Below are 16,553 nucleotides of genomic sequence, written 5' to 3' on the forward strand. Positions count from 1 at the left end.
CAGTAATGGAGGTTACTACACCACACCCCGCCTGCAGACATCGGTCTGTCCTCAGTGTTTACGCCGAGTTGACACATAAGAGATCCTTCAGCCAAGCAGCGTTAGACACCGCTCTGCTCTGGGCTCGTTATTGAGAGTCTCAGTGACGAAGTGCACACAGAGTGACTTGTTTCAGCCCCACCCCGTGACTGGGATCTAGGCAAAAAACAGAGCTAGTAGATGGTGATTCATGTGAGTCTAGAATAAAGACAAATTCTTGGGCCTAGGCGTGCATTTAATGCCACGCGTATCCACAGCAGAAAGATTCACATTCTGGGCTGAGGGTGCAGATCTTATTCTGAACAAGAACCAATATGAACACCTAAGTCCAGAATAAAGAGTTATCTTACACAATCAGTGATTTAGTAAACCTCTGTTAACAGATTTATTTCCACAATGTGAATAATGAAAGACACGCAAGCCAAATACCAAAGATATGTCAGATTGAGTGACGCAACCATTATGCGTCATTTAACCTCTTTGTTTTTGTGGTCAGTTAGTGTTATGATGATTAATACTTACTGTGAGTACAGCCAAGCACGCTGCCCTGTTGTTCAGAGAGTTCACGTTACAGTGTGTGTGTGCGCACGTGTGTGTACAGAGGTCAGTCAGTTAGGAAGGGTCTTGCTAACAACTGGAAACAGTGACTGAGTTGACTGAGTCAGGGAATCAGAATGTATTAGACTTAGAGGGAGGCTGTCAGATGGATTGAGAGGATGAAGGAGTCAGAGTTTAACTGAGGCTGGAGGTAGAGAGGGAGTACAGTATCTGTGACTTGAGTCCAAGCCAGAGAGTGCATCTAAGAGTAGTAATGCTTATGAAGGTCAACGGTACATTGAGACAGAAGAGGAATAAAGAAAAAGAGAAAATAGACAATGTGTGCATTTCAGGAGAGGGTTGGAGAGAGGCTCACCTTGCGGTCCTCTTTGAAGAGATCTGCTGCCGTGGTGAAATGAGGGACAGCATTCTTACAGTGGGGACACCCTGTTAGGGAGCAGAGAGACACTCAGGGATATTACAGAATAGACTGACCCTTGGCTCACCCCAACTAACTACCATTAATACCACACAAAGACAATAATACAGGATTTATTGTAATTCAAACACAAAACCTATGAGAGTGATCATTATGCTCCCTCACATACTCAGAAACACACACTCCCAGGCCAGCCTTTCCCTTTCAGAATTACCCCACATTAGTGATGGCTCACTTGTATTTTATAGAGAGTTATAAATCCCTTTATTAGAGTCATAAATGAAACCTCCCTGCCGCTTTCCTTGGGCCATCCATATCTGTCCCAGCCACCGCCTGGCACCCTGAACCCCACCACACACAAAGGTATGCATGTGTGCGCCACCCATCCTCTAGTCACTGTAGACGGGGACAGGCACATGTACAGCCCTCCTGTGTGGTACACCTGGTCTGTCTGACATGCTGTCCACATATCTAACAGACTGACGTCACAGTTCACCACAGTGATATGAAGGTTAGCAAGAAGGTGAATCAAGCACCTCAACTCACTAAAAAGGTTTGTTGAATGACACATTTTCTGAAAGATACAAATATATTCAGGTTTCGGTCTCTGTAAACAAAGCCTGGATTGTGTGACACGCTTCCTCATTTATGGACCATGACGATGACTGTGATAATACATAATGGTGCAAAAAAAATACTGTTGTTACACCCCATTTCTCCACTTATTGTTATTATGATGATGACCAGCATCAGAGCTAAGGATGGGCCCTGCCTCATTGACCACAATGCCCATGTCCCAAATGGCACCCTGTTCCCTATATAGCGCACTGCTTTTGGCTCATAGGGACCTGGTCAAAAGTCGTGCACTATATAGGGAATAGGGTGCCATTTGGGACACAGGACACGTTACCAGGACTCAGAATGTCAGGAATACCATTTTATACTAAAGAATGCTAGACATGGCAGATAATGACTGACCCTGGTCTTTCAGCAAGGGGACGCACATCCACGAGAGAAGCTCTACCTGCTTAGGGTCAACTACTGTAACAACTCACTTTTTAAAAGTGATTACTGATACCACTTTTGCTGCCACTGAGTAAGAAGATTACCAACTAAGTGAATAATTCTGGATAGTTTGTGCTGCTTTTCTGCTGAAAATGAAAAAAATAAATCACATTAAATGAGAACCCTCTCCTTTTCACCATGTAAATGCCTTGTCATTTCAGTCCCTTTCACATCTAGTAATAATTGATATTCAACAATAGAACCACGGGGAGCTGCAGCAAGCCGTATGCTTTGATTTTCCCATTTCATGTAGAAGAACGTGAAATCTGTTGAATCTTATGTAATTGGTGTAAGAGCTTTAGTAGTAAAAACAATGTGCTGTATCTCCAATACGTGCAGGGTATAATATACCGGTTTGTCCGATCCCATCTTGATTCTACACTTCACATATGAAACTGACAATTCCCAACAGGTCCAATTGAAATATACAGTAGCTTTCTGGTGTAAATGCAACATTAAGTGTTAATGCTTTCTTATTTACAAATCATTTCCAGTATTTAGTCTAAAAAGGTATGATACAAATGAGCATTTAGTGAAGTGCGACAAAAATAACTAGCAGGAAATTCCTGGGGATAGGAAGCGTTGCTCTGCTACATGTTAGAGGTAGAAGTTTAGTTCAGAAGATCTGACGAAGAGGCTGCAATTATCAGACAGACGCCCTACTTTAGGTAACAATGTACATATTGTCTGAAGGCATTAGATTAGAGAGTCTTTATGTGAAAGTCAGTAGTTTGATCTCTCAAAGCCCCTAATAGGCGGTTGTTACAAAGAGGATTAGGAGAAGAGGGACAAAAACAGAGCAGGTTGTTATTGCCGTGTTCTGCTGGGTCTCCACAACCTCTTTGTGGAGGAAAAACCGAAGGCGTTGTTTTGTTTCATGTTAACTAAGAGGAAGACGGACGGTGCAGTGATGTGTGGTCTTTGAAGTCTCTTATCAGACAGTGACTGCAAAGCTTCTTTACTGTCAACCGGCATATCCCATGAACCGGTCCTGAATCAACTGGGAAGGAAGGGTGTGAGTCCGCTGAAAGGATATGGAGATGCTGTATTGGGTGGTGGGCCTGTCAATGCTGTCATACTACTTTCCCCCCAATGGTACTATAAGTCTATACTGAGCATTTGGTGTCATTTTCCACCAGATGATGGCAAGAAAGAGGCTAGAATGATTGTATTGGTGGTGTAAAACCTTAAACCCTTTTGCTCCTAGGGAGCATAGATCATTAAAAAAGTGTAAAAAGTTAAATAAATCAAATGTGGTTTTATCGGACACTAACAAGCGGTGCAGTGTCATTGTCACTAGCAGGTTGCTAATGTAGCAGACTCAATTTGGAATCACTGTCTCGTGATGAAATCGCCCTGCCTGAGACTAGTAAGTCCAAATGTCACATTTGACTTACATGGTGCGTAGAACATGACTAGGGCATGCTTCTTCTTCTTCAACACTTCCATGAAGTCCTCCATTCCAAGATGGCTAACACCAGACGGCTTGTCTTCCCAGGACTGCTCTGGGGGAGGGGGCGCCTGGGGGCTGGAGGTCACACAAACCAAGGTACATTAACAGTGGAAAAATTGTGGATCAGTTTGAAAAGAAAAGACATTCAGCAACTTTTGGTAGCACTAGCTCAATGGAAGTTCATTTGAAAAATCTATATTGTTAAAACCTCAAGGGTTCCAACAATACAAAACATGAGCATTATATCACTGCATCTAGCAGTATAGTAAAGCACCCTCAAAGCAGCTTACTGTTCATTTGCACCATCTACCATCCTCTTGATCTCGCAAGACTTCCTAGTCCACTGGAGACAAACAGGCATCATATCTAGCCAGCTAAGCTCAGCAGAGAATGTGACGTGTCAGCCCGAACATACTACATCAAGTCAATGAATGGGTATGACACACACCAACACTTGACTCCAGAAGTTGAGAACTGCCTCAGTTTAAGCCCATTTTACATGAACTCATCTGGAACTGGTATGTTGACCTGGTCCTAGCCTGGTCCCAGATCAGTTTGTGCTGAGAATATGACTAGGAATTAGCAAAATAGCACAAACAGATCTGGGACCAGGCTTATGTTGACCATGGGTTGTGGAAGGACAAAGTACTATAGAAGAACATAGCTCACTTCTGCAGATATTCAATGATCTTGTCCTTGCTCCTAAGGTGGGGTAGAGTGAACTTCTCCTCTCCCTTCTCAAAGTACTTGACGGTGGGGAAGCCAGAGATCTTGAAGCGGTCTCCCACCACCTTGTGAATGGTGATGTCCACGGCTGCCAGAACTCCAGGGCTCTGGAGGGCAGGAGTCAGATCAGGATACACCACCATCACATAGTAGATCAGCTAGTTCAGACTGGATCACAGCACTTAAAGGTCAACTCAGCCCAGTGAGAACAGGAAAATCACAAAAAAGTAAGCACATGCAATTCACTTGAAGTTTACACCACACAACTCAGGTGAGATTACAATGATGTTCGAAAAGTATTTTGAACTTGTTATTTTAGAGGCAAGACAAGCACAAACTTTTACTCAGATTCAAATTCCCCCAAAACGGGTTGACCCCGCTAGAGTGAGGTAATTCAATACAGGCTGAATATAAACCCTGAAAAGTACACCTTGTGCTGGCCCATGTTGAACCAAATGCTTCCCACAGTTGTGTCAAGTTGGCTGGATGTCCTTTGGGTGGTGGACCATTGTTGATACACAAAACCCAGCAGTGTTGCAGAGAGGAGTGGAACAGAGCAGATTGGGGATGGATGAGATAATTGTTCCAATCACAAGGCGATCTCTGCTGATTTGTATTGGCCTGACCCTGGCTCTGGGCTGGGGAGAGTAGAGGGCAGACACACCCAGCTAATCAGAAACACATAAGGACCTCTGACAGCCAGGCACTTGTCAGACTGACTGCACCAGCCAAGTAGAAGGGTTTAACTCTGTTCTGGTGTTCACTTCAGGCAATATCTCACAGCTGGGGTTTGGAATAAATTGGTGTTGCAAGGCTTCAACAGAAGTATGCACATACATATAAATACACACATCACAAGCACTGTTTTCAGAGCGTTGGGCCAGTAACCGGAAGGTTGCTTGATCGAATACCCGAGCTGACAAGGTAAAAATATGTTGTTCTGCCCCTGAACAAGGCAGCTAACCCATTGTTCCCCGGGCGCCGAAGACGTGGATGTCAATTAAGGCAGCCCCCCGCACCCCTCTGATTGAGGGTTGAGGTTTAAATGCAGAGGGTTAAATGCGGAAGACACATTTCAGTTGGACAACTGACTAGGTATCCCTCTTTCCCTGTTACATACACCATCGTTGTACTTACATTTTCATTTTTGTTGAGGTATTCAGCAGCTTCCTCATACTCTGGCTTCATCTTTTTACAATGGCCACACCCTGCAGTTCAAAACACAAAAACAGACATGACTAGCTGAGCGAGGATGACTTAATGCTAGGGATTGTCACCATACTTGCCCATAATCACATTATAAGTGGCCTTAATAGAAACAGCAAAGAGCCTCTTAATTGAATGAATCAAGCCATTCACAACACTATGTTCTCAGTAGGGCCTCATCCAAGTACATTCAATTAAACTTCAGGGAATTCGCCTTCCCCCCCACCTGTTTTCAACTTACCATTGGCAGTTTTACTATATAAAAATGTATAACGCCTAATGTTGCCCAACTTGTGCTTTTTTTCACTTAAGTCAGAGACCAACACGCGGAACTAATGAGAACAACGTTCTCACCTCGTATTAAAGTGGGTTATTTCCCTAGAAGGGACAGTAAATTGTATGACATTTATCAGAGCGAGTTAACTCCCTGAAGTGTAAGCCTGAAGGATATAGTCATGTCTGTCCACTAACTATAGGCATGACTCCATCCATACGCCAGGGTGTGTGTAGCTGTAGGAATTGAAAGGTTCTGTCCTCATCACCTCTGTAGCCAGTGTGATGGGAGAAAACAGTGGAACTGAGACCAGTGACATAGCTGGGCTGGGTACGTGAGAGGATAATAGGACTAATGTTCCCCACAGTGCGAGAACGGGGTGGACTGTGTGTTTGCAAGCTTGTCAACACAGCTGTGACACTGGATTCCAGCGTCATGAATAAATGCAGCGTTTGATAAAAAAAAGAAAAAAAGAGCTTGGCAGCCACGCATCTTATTTTTAGAGCTGAAAAAATAAGAAAATAAAGATTCTGAACTCAATATTTGTAACCAGCATCCACTAGAGGTTGGTAAGGCCTATAGTGCCTAAGCTCGCTGAAGAGCAGAATGCATGCTGTGTTTGTTTTCTAATAGCATTGCATGGCTGGATGCATCTGCTAGATCTTTAGTTGGCACATTGCCATATTCAAAAAGGCCAGGAACACAGTCCTCAATCAGTAACATCTGAACTCCACATAATACAGATCAAACACTGTTGCATGCAAAATAGTTATGCGTTTAATTTGAATTTCTTGCTGAATCTTTTGTAGAATTGTCAGACAGGATTTGTGTGGAGGAAAGCACTGCCTCTGACCTTAAAAAAAAAAGTTGTTTAAAAACAGGAGACACAGAATAGTGCTTTATTGCTTCATCTTCTGCATCACCTCAACTCTGCTGGTTTCATCGCCTTCATTTAGTGTCTGGGGGAGGAGGGCTAAGCTACATGAAATGTTGATTCACAGCAGGGGAGTGTGTATTTCCTTTGAGTGTTGAACAGACAAAGGCTTCTTGGGTATTAAAATAAGGCTGCTCTGCTGAGTATGGCTCAGCGTGCGGCTGGCCATGTTTCCTCCTTCGATCACCGGTCTGAATAGACTAGAGGATGAAAAGTAATTTGGCTAGATCCTGTTTTTAACCTTGGTGTGGACAGGTCTGAGACACACGCCCACATATATCACCAGCAGCCGTCATGCTTGAGGATCCACCAGGGCCATTCACAGACAAACTACAGTCATTTGGTCTGTATACATCCTGCGTCGGCAGATGCACACAGACAAGGGAAACAACCCAGTGTGCAGGGAGCAGCTCACACAGGATGGGATCAAACGGTCTTCGTAAGAGCTGGACAAAAGCTGTTGCTCTTGACCATGAGGCCATTAATCTCACTATGACTGGTTGACCATTAAACTGCTTCCAGGCAAGTGTGTGTTATTTTGTGTGTCTGCATTTGCTTGGTCTTGCTAGGAGGGGCCCCTGTGTGTGTGTTTGAGAGAGCTGAAATGTCTGCCTGATGTGCTTGTATCAGCTGGTTGTTCTTGGCCTGGGCATCTCAGTGAGTGGCCATAGCAGTTCCCAGTGAAGAGTGACAGCCAGGATGCCCATTGTGAGAGGCAGGGCACCATGGGGCGAGGGTGGGTCGGTCTAGCTGGCCTTTCTGTGTTATAACAAGGAGCCATATAAAATTGGACTTTTATCCCGTGAGCCATGGTCCTTTATATACCACGGGTGGGTACCAGGTTGACAGGCAAAGTAAAGAGGGCCTAAGTGAGGACCAGCCGGGAGGAGGTCGTCAGCAGACAAGAGGGAAAGATTTGGAAGTGCTGAAAAACCTTTGATTTTGAGCTAGTCAAACAAGACTACTCGCAATACCTGTGGATTGTTTTCAAAACCTAAAATAGTGCATTATCTAGGCAGGGAGAGCATCTTCATGCAGATTAGGATTGTAACAATGCACAATTCAGTTGTGCGACTATTGCATTCCAAAATGTGTTTTGAAGTGTGCATGTACAGTATTTGCATACATTTGAAGTTATACGGTGCACTATGACAATATCACTGCTTTTCAACTCTGTCAAAACATCCCCCTGACGTTTACTTGCTTCTCTCCTCACAGATCAGAGTTTTGTATGAGGATGTTTCGCAATGGAAATCTAACCAGCTGAAGATTTTAACTTTGGCACTTTTACAAAGTGTTTGTAACAATAGCAATCTGTTGCATAAGCTGTAGCAATGACACGATTAAACTTATGTAAACCGTATGATGTCATCATAACCTGTTACTTTGAGTGTGAGTGTGAGGCTACTCACATGGAGCGTAGAACATGATCAGGACAGACGGGTGTGCCGCCAGGAACCCATCGAAGGAGTCGTCAGTCAGGTGGAAGACAGGGGAGTCGGTCTCCGACCACTGGACCTCTGGGACCTTCGGCTGGGGGGGCTGGGGACTGGAGAGACAGGCGAGGGTGGTGGGAGTGAGAAAAGATTTAAAGAGCTGAGAAGTGAGCTAAAACATGTTTGTTATGAATAGAGGCAGGCCCAGCTGTACTGTAGCTCCTACTCCACCTCACGTCATGTCAGACACATCTGGCCTGTAGTAGTCACACCCATATGACAGAGCGATCCCGAGCACAGCCACACCACTTCTTACAGTCTTTTACTCCTACTAGCCACGAGAAGACATATGAGTGTTAACAACCACCTACAGCACGTGTAAATAAGCCTAGGAGGTTGAATATCTGTTTATGTGCAACTGGGATGCAGTTAGATTGACAGCTCCTGGACAGTGTGCGCCAGAGTACTGCATGTCATCTCCAATATATTCAAATGCACAGCAGGTCCATACTTATTCACAGTACTCATTCATAGCCAGATGTCCAGCTCGTTTCTAGGCAACATCAGGTGCACTTCCTTATTACTTAGCTAGCCTACTGATGCCTGCTGCAGTACCACTGTGTGTGGTGTTAATGCCCGCTTCCATAACGACAGACAGCAGCCCATAATGCCACCATGGAGGAATCTAAAAGCCAAGCTCTGCAGTGTTTTTTTTCTCTGCCCATTCAGGTTCAGCCCATCTTGCAGAGGTGATGTGAGGCCATCCACAGAGGCATGTAATGTTCACTAAGGATATTGGATCATTAACTATTAGTACAGCCCTCCTAGCAGGTCATACTGGACCCTAGAGGAAGACCGAGTCAGGATCATTTCTACAGTCTGTACGAACAGGTGTGTGTATACCGTGGGATTGTTTCTGAAGTGTACTCCAAGGAGAGGAAAGCTGTCATGCCTTGAAGCATCTGCCTGTGAGAGCCACAGTTTCCTGACGTCGTTTCCTGCAATAGCTGTGAAATCTGCTCCGTGCCCTTTCAATAGACTAAAACACGGTGAACAGTCGAGTGTGAGAGCTAACCGGGATCAGAGTGGGGACATTTAATTTATTTAACCATGCAAGTCAGTTAAGAACAAATTCTTATTTTCAATGACAGCCTAGGAACAATGGTTTAACTGCCTTGTCCGGGGCAGAACGACAGGTTTTTACCTTGTCAGCTCGGGGATTCGATCTTACTAGTCCAACGCTCTAACCAATAGGCTACTTGCCACCCCACAAAGAGGTGAGACTACAAGGTAGGTTGATAAACTTTGTACAGGCGTAATATGCCACTTACCTTTATCCAAAGCGAGTTACAGTACAGCAAGTATACCGGTTTACATATTCATTTCATTGGCCTTGGGGTTGCCAACACCATGCTCCTACCAACTGACCCACACAGGAACATGAATAGGCCAGAGTTTACCCAGCTCCCTAACCCGTGGTCAGGAAATCCTCCTGACCCCATTTTATGAGGGGAAAGTGATGGAAAGAAAGGAAATGGTTAAACTCACTTCTTCATCCAGTCAATGATGTCCTTGGCTGTGCCCCCATAGTTCTCATAGTGGTGCAGGAACTTCCCCTTCCTAAAAACACAGAGGAGAGAGAGCGAGAGAATATAAGACAGCTAGAAAACATCTGCTGGCATCAGTACAGTATCACCCAGAATAATTACTATATTTAGGAAACACACTAATCTGTCATGTGTGTTGCACAACATTTTGAGTTCAGCTTCTAGAAGTTCTAAGAACAATGGAAAAACTACAATGTAACCTACTGACTTCACTGAAAGGGGTGACCTCTAGGAAAGTGCATTTTATGTCCAGAGGACCTAGTTTCTTCATTGAGATATACAGCACATCAGAGAGACCGGGGTCAATGTTGTGGAAAGTCAAAAGGAAATGTTTTGTGATGAGGAAAAGCTCAAACAAAAGAAGTTGAACATTAATTGTTTTACCCTTTCCTAAAATGTACCACTAGTTAAAATAATAGAAGTACATTTCTTCTATTGTCCCCTCACCATGCATTATAAATAATCTAAAAACAGTAGCTAAAATTATAATTGTGTGGATATCTATGGGGGGGCTTCCCACACGGAAACGGATCCTCATGTAATAGCTTCTTTATCTTTTCTGATCTCCTGAGACTGAAATGAATCAGTGGCGGTGTGTAGGGAGCGAGGAGCACTAGCTGCTCCAGCTGAACTGAATGCCTGCAGATCATGCTCATTTGTAACTGATCTGTAGGGAACCGTGAACATCGGGCCAATGTAATGTAAAATTCAAAACAGCAGCCGTACAGTATTAGTGCCACGCATCACACGTAGTTTAAGAGGCACAGAGGGAGAGAGCATGGACGCTTACCTTTGTTTCAGCTCAGCAAAACTGTAGGAAACGCTTGACATGCAGGTATAATGCATTATGATACAGTTATCTAACGAGTTAGAAAGCATTCTACCTGCAGGCTTTAAGTGTTATCAAAATGTTTAACTGTGTGCCCTTGCTCTCCTTAGATACCTTTTCTTTCCAGTGCAGAGTGGGTGTATTTGAAAAGGAGCTTGAACAGCAAGACAATTCTAGAAGCAGCAATGATTGGATCCTGGGCTGATGCACTCATGTTTATCAGAGAGAGAAAGTCATTACTGTAACCAATGGTACTGTATGGTCGTTAGCCCCCCCCCCCCCCTGGGTCCAAGGACTCTGCTTAATTAGCCCATCAATAATTAAAGGGCTGAGAGAGACGATACAGTCCTTAACACTGAGATGGAGAGGACAACGCTGCTAAGTGTTGAGGCTGGGCTGGAGGGCTGGAGGTAGAGGCTGGCCTGAGATAACAGAGCCTAATGCCGAGTTGGAGAGGATTAGGGCTGGAGGTAGAGGCTTTTTGACAGAAACACCGTTTACAAGAGACCGTTTGAGTAGACAGAGGTGATCTGGATCAGACTGACAGTGTCTGAGCGCACTTTGAGTCTGTCGTGACAGTTACTTCTAGGACCCCCTGGTGTGACGTCTGAGGCTTGGGGACGGTTATGCAACGCAGGAGAGAAAGCCCAGACCCCAACCTCCTTCAGATGCCCAGATGTCTTTGAACCAACAGCCAAGGAACACACTTGACAAGGCCTGTGTCCTCCCCAGCCAGCCACAGCCCCATTGTGCGCCTGTTTCAAACAGAATACGTTAAGACCCAACCAACAACGCAAAGAAACTTTAAGTGATAAACAGATTCAGGACATCTGGAGCAACCCTTGCCTCCTGTGAAAAGGGGAGTGAGGTCTGCCAGTGCCTACAGACAGACCCATCCACCTCTACCTTCTCCATCCTACCTACATTCCCGCTGCTAGAACCCTCTGAAGCCTCTCCCCTCCCTGCTGCTAGAACTTTCTGAAGCCCTTCCCCTCCCGCTGCTAGAACCCTCTGAAGCCCTCCCCTCCCCGCTGCTAGACCCTCTGAAGCCCTCCCCCTCCCCGCTGCTAGAACCCTCTGAAGCCCTCCCCCTCCCCGCTGCTAGAACCCTCTGACGCCCTCCCCCTCCCGCTGCTAGAACCTCTGAAGCCTCTCCCCCTCCCTGCTGCTAGAAACTTCTAAGCCTCCCCCCCCTGCTGCTAGAACTTCTGAAGCACTCCCCCTCCCTGCTGCTAGACCCTCTGAAGCCCTCCCCTCCCTGCTGCTAGAACTTCTGAAGCCCTCCCCCCTCCCCGCTGCTAGAACCTCTGAAGCCCTCCCCCTCCCCGCTGCTAGACCCTCTGAAGCCCTCCCCCTCCCTGCTGCTAGAACTTCTGAAGCCCTCCCCCTCCCTGCTGCTAGAACTTCTGAAGCACTCCCCCTCCCGCTGCTTAGACCTCTGAAGCCCTCCCCCCTCCTGCTAAGAACCCTCTGCGAAGCCCTCCCCCTCCCCGACTGCTAGAACCTCTCTGAAGCCGCTCCCCCTCCCTGCTGCTAGAACTTCTTGCGCAAGCCCTCCTCCTCCCTGCTGCTAGAACTTCTGAAGCAGCTCCCCTCCCTGCTGCTAGAACCCTCTGAAGCCTTCTCCAGAGTAGGCCACTAGATTCAGCCAAAGGGACAATTTTTTTTGTCAGAGCAAATGGTTGGACCAGAACAATTATATTAATAATCCATACACTGCAAATTGACCACAACTAGGCTCGCCTGTTAATGGAAACAGTATGAGTGATTGAGTGTTGTGTGTGTGTGTGTGTGTGTGTGTGTGTGTGTGTGTGTGTGTGTGTGTGTGTGTGTATTTACGGTGGCCTATAGTCATAGAGACTCACTTGAAGTAGCAGAAGGTTGGGTAGCCCTTGACGTTGTACTCCTGCTTGAGGCCATCAAACTCCGCTGGGTGCACGTTCATCCCAGCCAGCACCTAAAGACCAGACACAGGGAGCGTGCACACACACAGTTTATTCATCATAGAAACACAAAGTTCCACTAAATGAAGATGACAAAAAGGAGGGGAAACCATGTAAACAGAATGACACATGAAAACCAGATGTTAGATGAAAGGGGACAATGAAATATGCATGGTAATAATCTACCTAGGTTAGCTTCCAAAGGGCAATTCAAAAACCTCAAAGCAACTCATCTGCCATATCCATTTCAAATCTGTGAGGTTCCCTGCCTTCATAATGTGAATGTTTCATTACTTGGGTGTCGACTCAATTTGGCACATACTCAAGCTTGATGAGGAACTAAAATAATCTTCAGGAGAAATAATCTCCTCTTCCTACATCTGTAATGATATAGGGAAGAAGGTGTTGGATCGGATGACCATTGTTTGCGCAACAAAAATCACTTTTCGCACACCACACAGCCAAAACGGAACACTCCACATGTGTGTACGAGAGCTAAATGCATCTATTATGCAAATCTCTAAACAAGAGACTTCATTTATTCACTCAGCCTGCCTTGCTGAAATCAGACAACGTATGTGTCCCAAATAGCACCCTATACAGTGTACTACTTTTGACCTGGGCATGTAGGCACTTTATAGGGAATAGGGTGGTATTTGGGATGCACTCAACAACACCTTCAATTAGAACCCATTCTTTTCCATGAGGCACACACACGGAGTGATTACATTGTTTTCTCTAGAAGAAGCCTCTCCTGTATGTTTAAACACTGGGTGTACTTTCTCCCTTCAGAGCCTCGGCTGTGAACAGTTTCTTACAAAAGATGAATCATGCAGCAAGGTGTGTTTCTAAGCGGTGGCTGGGTGTATTTTCTCCCCTCCGACTTTCTGCTGTGCCTGCTTTGCTTGAGGATGAGCGTGTTAAAACACCCTGTCTTTGTTTTTCTAGGTGGTCACATGGGGGTTTCTTACGTGATTTAAATCTGTGGTTGACTCTAGTCCACCTCTTTGTTGAGATGTTTAATTTCAGCCCAAGAGCCCCGTTGCCTAAATTGTTTTGTGCACCCCCCAAAATAAAATAATGTTATTTTATATATTCTTTTAGAATTAGCGCCCAGCTGTGCATTCGGTAATACCATATATATACATATACACATATATACATATACACATATATACATATACATATACATATATATATACACACACACACACACACACACACACACACACACACACGTATGGTACAGAAAAAGTAAGACCGTATGAAAATCTAGATACTTCCCCAGAGTAGGGTTGGGCGGTATAGTACCAGTCAAATGTTAACTCATTTATCGGTTTTTCCTTTATTCTACATTGTAGGAAAAATCCTAGAGATCATTAAGGGACATCTCTACCACCACATCACTTCCCAAAACTCTGCTTACTTTGTCAGAAGTAGGGCACTATGAAGGGCATAGGGTGCCATTTGGGACAGGTCATAAGTTTAATTTCCCATCTTGACAGTTCTCTGATGACGTACAGTACCAGTCAAAAGTTGACACCTACTCATTCCAAGGTTTTTCTTTACACTGTAAAAAAGTAGTGAAGACATCAAAACAATGAAATAACATGTATATGGAATCATGTAGTAACGAAAAAAAAAGTAGCCACCATTTGCCATGATGACAGCTTTGCACTCTTGGCATTCTCTCAAACAGCTTCATGAGGTAGTCACCTGGAATGCATTTCAATTAACAGGTTAAAAGTTAAATTTGTGGACTTTCTTTCCTTTTTAATGCGTTTGAGCCAATCAGTTGTGTTGTGACAAGGTAGGGGTGGTATACAGAAGACAGTCCTATTTGGTAAAAGATCATGTCCATATTATGGCAAAAACAGATCAAATAAGCAAAGAGAAACTACAGTCCATCATTACTATAAGACATGAAGGTCAGTCAAGTCGAAGAAACTTTCAAAGTTCTTGACATTTTCCAAGTGCAGTCACAAAAACCATCAAGCTCTATGATGAAACTGGCTCTGAGTACTGCCACAGGAAAGGAAGACCCAGAGTTACCCCTGCTGCAGAGAATAAGTTCATTAGTTACCAGCCTCAGAAATTGCAGCCCAAATAAAAGCGTCACAGAGTTCAAGTAAGACACATCAACAGTTCAGAGGAGACTGCATGAATCAGGCCTTCATGTCAAATTGCTGCAAATAAATCACTACTAAAAGGACACCAAAAATACATATTTGGGCCAAGAAACATGAGCAATGGACATTAGACCGGTGGAAATCTGTCCTGGTCTGATGAGTCCAAATTTGAGATTTTTGGTTTTAACCGCCATGTCTTTGAGATGCAGAGTAGGTGAACGGATTATCTCTGCATGTGGTTCCCACCGTGAAGGAAGGAAGAGGTATTATGGTGCATTGCTGGTGACACAGTATGTGATTTATTTAGAATTCAAGGCACAGTTAACCAGCATGGCTACCACAGCATTCTGCAGCAATACACCATCCCATCTAATTTGCGCTTAGTGGGACTATCATTTGTTTTTCAACAGGACAATAACCAAAACACACCTCCAGGCTGTGTAAGGGCTATTTGACCAAGGAGGAGAGTGATGTGCTGCATCAGATGACCTGGCCTCCACAAATCACTGACCTCGACCCAATTGAGATGGTTTGGACCGCAGAGTGAAGGAAAAGCAGCCAACAAGAGCTCAGCATGTGGGAACTCCAAGATTGTTGGAAAAGCATTCCTCATGAAGCTAGTTGACAGAATGCCAAGAGTGTGCAAAGTTGTCAAGGCTACTTTCAAGAATCTCAAATATATTTTTTGATTTGTTTTACACTTTTTTGGTTACTACATGATTCTATGCGTGTTATTTCATAATTTGATGTCTTCACTATTCTTGCACAATGTAGAAAATAGTAATAAAGAAAAACCAATGAATGTGTAGGTGTCCAAATTTTTGACTGGTAGTGTAGATAAAGTGCTTAAATCGCCAAACTCCTGAAGTATCCCTTTAACCATGATCACTTAAGAGATCTCAGTGCATTCAAAATAGCTTTTTACCAAGAAGAGGGGCTATGGTAGACAGGCAAGCAATTGAATACGTTTATTAAATTTGACTGGATGAACGGATTTGAGCTGTCTTAGAACTGAGAATGTTGGGACATAACTACTTGACAACTAACCCAAAAACGAATTCAGAGGCAGGCAACAACGTATTAAGATTATCAAGCAATGAAAATGAGGAGTTTACTTACAAATTTACCCTTGGTCTCTGTAGCTGCCTGTTGAAATACGGGCTGCATCCTCTTACAGACACCACACCCTGTAGGAGAAATAACAGAAGACATTACAGAAGCACTCTAAGGACTCATCACTCAGTCAGCTAGTCAACATACTGAATAAAAGGATCATTTCATCATTCTATCAAGGGACCAATAAATATGAACATAACTTTGTAGTAGTGCATGATTTATCAAGATGGAACCAATGCAATACAAATAATACTGCAATATTACCATTCATTCCAAGGACCCAGTGTTTTTCCTTTATACAACTGTTAAGATTTAATCTTCATGACAAAGTTGGAAATAGTATTTATTCTTAAAGTATAAATACTATCTGGAGCTTCCAATTTGGCCAGAGGAGCCTGGTTGAACATTTCATGAACGATTTAATTCAATAAATACCTGATTATCAAAATCAATGACAAGCTGCAATGGTAGAGTCTAGCACTGAGGGAAAAGGAAAAATCCTAGAGCCTTAAGGGACTTCCCTTTACCACCACATCACTTCCCAAAACTCTGCTTAGTGTAAGACTAAGTCCCAAATGGCACCCTAATTCCCAATGAAGCGCATAGGGTGCCATTTGGGACAAGATTTAAGTTTCGTTTCTCATCTTGACGAAGTTCACTGATGTACAGTACCAGTAAAAAGTTGACACCTACTCAGTCCAGGGTTTCTTTGTTTTTTTACATTGTAGAATAGTGAAAATATCAAAACGATGAAATCATGTAGTAATCAAAAATAGTGTTAAACAAATCAAAATATATTTTATATTTGAGATTCTTGAAA

The 16,553-nt window shown here is 44.0% G+C and overlaps 1 protein-coding gene across 1 annotated transcript in view; it reads right to left on the minus strand.

Annotated features, from left to right (window-relative positions):
- The window catches only part of LOC111977187 (protein disulfide-isomerase A5-like), a 57,487-nt gene that overhangs the window by 13,039 nt on the left and 27,895 nt on the right, over positions 1–16,553 (minus strand). The window contains exons 8-15 of the mRNA XM_024006531.1: positions 15,737–15,804; positions 12,411–12,502; positions 9,658–9,729; positions 8,086–8,222; positions 5,397–5,467; positions 4,203–4,366; positions 3,478–3,608; positions 953–1,023 (exon numbers count right to left, since the gene is read on the minus strand). Of these exons, the coding sequence (XP_023862299.1) occupies positions 953–1,023; positions 3,478–3,608; positions 4,203–4,366; positions 5,397–5,467; positions 8,086–8,222; positions 9,658–9,729; positions 12,411–12,502; positions 15,737–15,804 (806 nt within the window). The remainder of the gene's footprint in view (positions 1–952; positions 1,024–3,477; positions 3,609–4,202; positions 4,367–5,396; positions 5,468–8,085; positions 8,223–9,657; positions 9,730–12,410; positions 12,503–15,736; positions 15,805–16,553) is intronic.

The sequence above is a fragment of the Salvelinus sp. IW2-2015 genome, linkage group LG2 (genome assembly GCF_002910315.2).
Source record: "Salvelinus sp. IW2-2015 linkage group LG2, ASM291031v2, whole genome shotgun sequence".
In the NCBI taxonomy this organism is placed as follows: domain Eukaryota; kingdom Metazoa; phylum Chordata; class Actinopteri; order Salmoniformes; family Salmonidae; genus Salvelinus; species Salvelinus sp. IW2-2015.